Source organism: Helianthus annuus, chromosome 17, assembly GCF_002127325.2.
Source record: "Helianthus annuus cultivar XRQ/B chromosome 17, HanXRQr2.0-SUNRISE, whole genome shotgun sequence".
Taxonomy (NCBI): Eukaryota; Viridiplantae; Streptophyta; class Magnoliopsida; order Asterales; family Asteraceae; genus Helianthus; species Helianthus annuus.
In genome coordinates this window covers 34208717-34215759 of record NC_035449.2, presented here as the reverse complement: position 1 = coordinate 34215759, position 7043 = coordinate 34208717, and the positions used below count along the sequence as shown (strand labels likewise).

The following is a 7043-nucleotide window of genomic DNA, read 5'->3' as shown; positions in this document are numbered from 1 at the left end:
ATCGGGTAAGAATGAGTCTTTATCGTTCTAATCATAGATAATGCTACACACACCAAAAACTTTCAAGTCGGTCTCACCGGGTATGAAAGTGTATGGCATGTATGTATGCATGAAAACTATGTAAGAAAGGTAGACGTGTAAGTTAGTTATTCTAAAATAAAAAAAAATGGTCCTCTCTTTTAAAAGAGAAGAAATTAGGTCAAGCCCAATAGACCAAATGGAGCCCAAGTCTAAATACCGAGCCCATTATATATAACATGTGGTATGTTGATGGTAAATTACTCTAAAATGACACAACACTTCATGTTTTCCTTCTTCTGAGAACTTGAAAAAGTACAACGTTTGTACAAAAGAAAAAAGTAATAAGCTCGTATTTGTCATGGAAACACACACACACACATAAAAGCTTCTGGAATTTAAAAGCTATATTGTCTCCTTAAAACAAGTACACGACCACACCCAACCAAAGTCCACACTTCCATTCAATGTTATAGTATAGTACTACCAATTACTTATCATCACTTCTATAGTTTGGTAGAATCTACTTGTAAAACTGCTAAACAAAACATGTAATAGGCAGCTCATCAAACATCTTAGACACGTAAAACATTAGAATTTTAAATATTTTTTCTCGAGTGATCTCAAAATAAACCCTTAGATGTTTGAAATTGGATGCGGAGCGCTTTTATTTCAAACTTTTTACCTGGTTCTACTCGATTCCAACCCAAGTACACAAAAACACACCCATAAATATATCTTTATTCATAAGTCACACAAATTTGCTTCATTGAGTTGATTTTACAAATCTGATAGTGCGCAACGTCTCACTAATTGTAATACAAGTCAGTGGCGGAGCTAGCACAAAAATTCAGGAGCATCCCAATTTTTTTTTGAGGATCAGGGGTATCCTTTGTATAAAAACGTTTTTTTTAAACTACGAAAACAATGTGAATATGGGGTTGAGCTTGAGGGGTAGCCCATGCTACTCCTAATACACTAGCTCCGCCACTGACACAAGTTCATGGCCGACCGAAAATTTTAGGGAGGTGGAGGGTGGCGGGGGTTCGTTTTCTCGGGAGAAAAAAAGAGAAACTTTATGGTTTGATAAAATGGACGTTTGGTATTTTATGTATTATTTTTGTATTTTTTGTGTTATTTATATACAAAGGTATTTTGGAATTTTAGAAGAAAGTTAATAAATAAAAATCAGATGGAGTTAGTGTACTGGACTATACTTGTTACAAAAATCAAACTTTGAACAAAAAAGGTAAAAAAAAAAAAAGATTGAAATGAATATATTGTCAAACCACAACGGATAAATTGGGACTTTACACTTTATATAAGCAAATACCGAAAATCTACGCCTAATATATAACTAACTGAATCACATGTCATAATTTTATGGATTTAAAATTATTTTCGCCATTTTCCTTATTTCACTTGATATTCTTATTTTTAAGAGTAACATGTCAAAATAGTCTCTAAGATTTGGTTACTTTTGACATTTTAGTCTAAAATTCAAATATTTTGAATCTGAGTCTATGTGGTTTCAGTTTTGTTGTCATTTTCATCCAAAATCAAAATGTTGTTAGATTTTTCAGTAAACATCAAGTTTTTTTTTTGTTTTTTTCATCCCTTTTAATGAATGGCAAAATGGTCAGATTTTTTAATTTGTTATAACAAAACGTTAAAAAACCATTTTGCCCTACATTAAAATAGAGGAAAAAGACAAAAAAGCTGGATGTTAATTGAAAAATCTGAACAGATTTTGATTTTGGATGAAAATGGCAACAAAAGTGAAATCACAGGGACACAGATTCAAAAGGTTTGAGTTTTGAACTAACGTGGCAAATATGACCAAATCTCAGGGACCATTTTGGCAGTTTACTTTTACTCTATTTTTTAATTTAAAAAAGTCTAAGTATTTCTTAACTTAAAAAAGTCAAGGAAACAATATTACATTATTAATCAATTATGGATTTATAATTCATAAATGTTCTTACAAACTATTTAATTTATTACATTATTAATCAACTATCGATTTATAATTCATAAATGTTCTTAAAAACTATTTAATTTGTATAATAGATGAGTTTCAATGTACTCTTACAAATAAAACATGTAAATAAGATGAGTTTCAATGTACTCCTACAAATATGACATGCAAATAACTTATTTTTATAACAGTTTCTTCAATACACCTTCAACGTATCCATAATTCAAGATTTAGCCCCTCGAGATTGATACTTGTACCGGTTAGCCCAAAACAAATAATGCAGGAAATTCAATGCACTCAAAATACACATCAACCAATAAAACCTCTCTAAATGGTAATGGTTCAAGTCCCGTCCAGACAACCATCCACCGCGGCCAGAGACCGCGGTGACGCTATTCACCACCGACACAATCACGGTACTCAAATAGTAACCCATAGCCAACGAAGCGAACGATAACGACATCGCTAAAGACCTCATATTCGCCGAAACTTCCACGAAAAAAAACTCCATCGACCCCGCTAACGTGAAAAGATCAGCCGACCCAAGAAACAAGAACTGGAAGGCAATCCACAAAAACGTAATCGGTAACGGCTCTTGTAAGCCGAGCCGGCTACCATTAGCAACCCGCTTGCGTTTAATCTCGACTAGAGCAGCGACCGCCATGGCCATTATCGATAGAAATAAACCGATTCCAATACGTTGTAGATGTGAAACACCGGTTTCTGACTTTGTAGCTTTACGCGCAACTGGTGTTATGATGTGATCATAAAATGGGGCAAGGAATATGATGAACAAAACCGGAAAAACGGGTAGGGAGGCTGGTGGAACTTTTAGTGACCCAATTTTTGTGTTCATTGTTGAGGCTTGTTGGATGGAGAATGTAGAGAGTTGAGCTATGCAACAGTTGAGCATGATGGTGCAACCGAATATTGGGAGGACTCGGAGAATGGTTTTGACGTCTTCGACTTGTTTGATCGAGCATTTGAGGAAGTTGTAGGGTGGTTTGTTTGTTGCTGCATTGTTTAAGAATTTGAGATTTGATGACAAGGTTTCGGTTTGGTTGACATCCTTTGTGACAGTTTCTTGCTGTTGTTGTTGTTCAGTGTTATTTGGGGACAATGATTTGTTTAAGATGGCTCCAATCAGTACCTGCATCAATTTTAACCAGTTCATATTATGTGTGACTCGAGCATTCGAGTCATCTATCTAAAGCTTGAGCTCAACTGGTAAGCAATCTTTTAAGTTGATCAAGCTTGGGTCATTTCGAGCTCTACTTTTAAAGCTGGAGCTTGGTCCATCAGCAATTTTCCAAGCTCGCTAACTTTACAAACTCGACCTTGAATCATGAGTAATTTTTGAAACTTGGGGACGGCTCGTCTATTATTTATTAATGATTTTATTAATTTACTTTCTAATTATTTTTATAATCAATAACATATAGATTTAGTTATTTTAATAATTTTATATAGAGTACATTAGTATTTTGGCCCCTGAGGTTTAGTCAATATAACTCTATCAGCCCAAAAAGGATTCTTTTGACACATCAGGGTCCTGATGTTGTATTTTGTAATGGTTTTAATTTTTAACATTGACTATGTTACTTTTTTCTGTTAAGTGTAAGAGTATCTGTGTGATTGTATATTTAAAACGACTTTTATAAATAATCATCGTAAAAATAACAATAAAAAGTTTAAAAAGTAAAAATTTGAAGTTATGAACAAATGCATTTTTCTAATATATACAAATTAAAGAAAGAAGAATGAGATTGTGGTTTGGTTTTTGTTAATTTGAGTAATTACATAAATAACTCCTTAAATATTTAAAAAAACTTTATAATGTACATAAACAACCCCTCCCTAAGGTGTAAAAGGAGCAAAATACCCTTACACTTAACAGAGAAAAGTAACATCGTTAGTGTTAAGGGCCAAAGTTGTTACAAAATACAACCTCAAGGTCTAATATGTCAATAGATTTATTTTTGGCCGAAAGGGTTAAACTGCCTAACCTTAAAGGCCAAAATAGTAATTTACTCTTTTATATATAACAAAAATGATGATAATATATAATATTAATTAAATTTATATAAATAATAGTCTCGTGAGCCTACTTAAGCACGAGAAGCGAAACTAGGGCCCAAAATCATTTACAAAATAAGCTTATTTTTAGGTTCGAGCTCATTTATGCCGGTCTAGATTTAAACTTTTAAAGGCCCAGTCTCAAAAAGCTCACAAAGGGACATGGCCCGTTTACACCCCTACGTGTAAATAGCAATAGGTGTGTTACCTTAAAAATTGTGGTGAGAGGACTACCAGAAGGGATCTTGTTCCTATAAAAACCAGAACCAGCCAGGAACACCGGGACAGACGATAAAATCGTCAACGTAGCAATTCCGAAACCCCATTCCCATCCTTTGTTGTCTTCGATCCAAACCACGAAGGTAACAGCAAGTAGAACACCAAAGGAAAGACAAACCACGAAGTAGTTGAAGAAAGTTGATATTTGTTTTCTACCCTTGATGGTGTTGTCGTCAAATTGTTGTGCACCATGTGCTGGTAGACACCCTTTTATGCTTCCTACACCTAATGCGGTCAAGTAAAGTCCTGAAAACAGCATTGCAGCTTTGGCACCGTGCACTTGTTCACATGGGACCGTTGGGTTGCACTCGGGTGGCTTTAATGATGATGAACGAGCTTGTATTGTTAGTATCACCAGTCCCTAATCAAACATCATTAGTGACGTGAAACAATATTGTCATGATTCAGTATAAGTTTATTGACATGTGTCTCAAGTCTTTCTTCATTTTTATAAATCTACTTAGTTTTAATAATTAATAGAGTTTTGTTGCTTTACCAATCTATGATGTTTTTGAATAATAAATATATCATGTTGTCAAATTAGGCACTAACTACAAGAAATTAAATCTATAGCGACAACAATTTTAAAAGCTAGTGACGATTTTATGTCGCTATGAGGTTCGTGGCCATAGGCTCGTGGCTATATGATCAATATTATGTTCTCAATATTGTCGCTATGTGTGTTGTCGCCGTAGATGACCTTGTAGCGACGTACAAGTATGTCGTGGAAAATATTTACAAAATAATAAAAAAAACATTTATTGAAGTATTTTAATATTCACTAAATAAACAAAAAAAATTTATCGTTTAATAATCAAAATAAAATATAATAAAAATTTGTTTTTGCACTATAGTGATAACATGTCGTCGCCATAGAGTAAGCGTCGCTAAGAAGCTGAGAAACTCTATAGACATGTTGTCGCTACAAAGCCTCTCTATATCGACTACCCATGTCGTCACTATAGATCTCGTCACTACAAAGTCAAATTCTTGTAGTGATGAAACGAATAACACATGAATTTGAATAATAACATGATTATTAACGTTACATCAAATATCATTCATTGGCTGGCTTTAACACTACCATTTTCATTGTAATTTTTATGTATAAAGAGATATGGTATTCAATTATTCAATATCTTAATAATATTTAGCAATAGAGTAGTTCAGTTCTTTTGAATTTTTTCGTAGTGTCAAAGCATCATTGCTCCTCATGACCAAATAATTTTCATCTACCATAATTGTTTTTGTTTGATTTCTCATTTATCTTTAAATATGTTTGTTGTTCATTATTCTATATCTACTTTGAATAGTCTAGTAATTACTAACATTTTATCATTACCACTATTTTTTAAATTCTTTCATTATTCACATCATGTTATCATTACCACTAGTTGCTTAGCTTTTATCGTTATCTTTTTCATTGTATACAAATACAGAAAGATGTTTACCAAGAATTCAACAAGTGCACTGGTGAGGTAGATTTGATAGGTGGTAAAGAAAGCATCTGATAAGAAACCACCAAGAAGAGCAAGAAGAAAAGCAGTCCCCATAAAATTTGTAACATGATTTGCTGCTTTTGAAGGAGAAAAGTGCATGTGTTGTATCAAGTACAAAACCAAGTTGCTTGCATTTGCCAAGAAAGCCAAACTCTCCATCACCTCCACAACTAAAATCAACAATTAACAGCCACTATAATTAAGTTTCATAAAAGATATTTAATCTATAACATGGCTTTACCTAACACAAAGGAGGCTGCAAGCATGCCACCATGGCGGCCTTTGATTGCTGGTTTCTTCTTCCAGTCCACATAGTCTTCCCATGTATTGGATTGTTCTTGTGATTCAACTTCCTAAAAAACATAATCAACAAAAAGCTAATGCAATACATATAGGTATCAACTTCAAGAACATAATTAGTTGAATATGTTAAGTAAACAAGTAGAGATGATGATCGAACTCACCATTTCGATCGATCACTCTCTTTGGAGGAAAGAAAGATTGTAACATAAATCACTTTCACAGTCTCATCTAGAAAAGTTTGTAGTGAGCATCTATTTATATATAGTGCTCAATAGCCTTCTTAAATTGACATTTTTCTCATCATAAGCAACCAAGTACTTAGCTTTTTAGAGGTCAAAATTATAGTTTCTAAAAGATCCTTATTAGTATAATGAAGATTAATAAAATTAACTAGTAAATAGCAATAGTTGGCATGAATACCTTGTCAAATGATGCTAGCGATTTTTCTATGTATGACATCCATCACTTGGGTGTAGTGGTTGGAAAGACTTGGGTTCTTCTTGGAGACCCAAGTTCAATCCCTACTAGTACCATATTTGGTAGATAAAGGCAATGAAGGCTAGTTCTCTCAGACCCTAGGTCAAGAGTTCGAGCCCGAGCCACCCTGGGTTTTAAGTCCATCGTGCGTTATGCCAAAGAGATTCTCTCTTGTGGCGGCGCAAACCCCTACCACTGGCAATGGATGGTATGGTTTCTCGGGGATTCTATTAAGACAACATAGCCTGACTAAAGCAGGGTTAGGGCCCTCTGTTTAGGAGGGTGTGAGATCTCTCTCACTACAAGTTAAAGATTCTCACCGTTCAAAAAAAAAAAAAAAAAAAATCATGTTACCATGCTATTGGAGAATCTAAAAAGAAGTTCAATTTTTCTTTAACATCAACCTAATTTAC

At 33.9% G+C, this 7043-nt stretch overlaps 1 protein-coding gene across 1 annotated transcript; it reads right to left on the bottom strand.

Moving 5' to 3' along the window:
* Positions 1 to 2096: 2096 nt before the first annotated feature.
* Positions 2097 to 6379, bottom strand: LOC110868060 (protein NRT1/ PTR FAMILY 4.6). The gene is made up of 5 exons (XM_022117146.2): positions 6315 to 6379; positions 6092 to 6203; positions 5803 to 6020; positions 4281 to 4712; positions 2097 to 3146 (listed from the first exon to the last, which is right to left on the bottom strand). The coding sequence occupies exons 1-5, from the start codon at positions 6315 to 6317 to the stop codon at positions 2220 to 2222; spliced, it is 1692 nt and encodes a 563-aa protein (XP_021972838.1). The 5' UTR covers positions 6318 to 6379; the 3' UTR covers positions 2097 to 2219.
* Between the last annotated feature and the right edge of the window lie 664 nt (positions 6380 to 7043).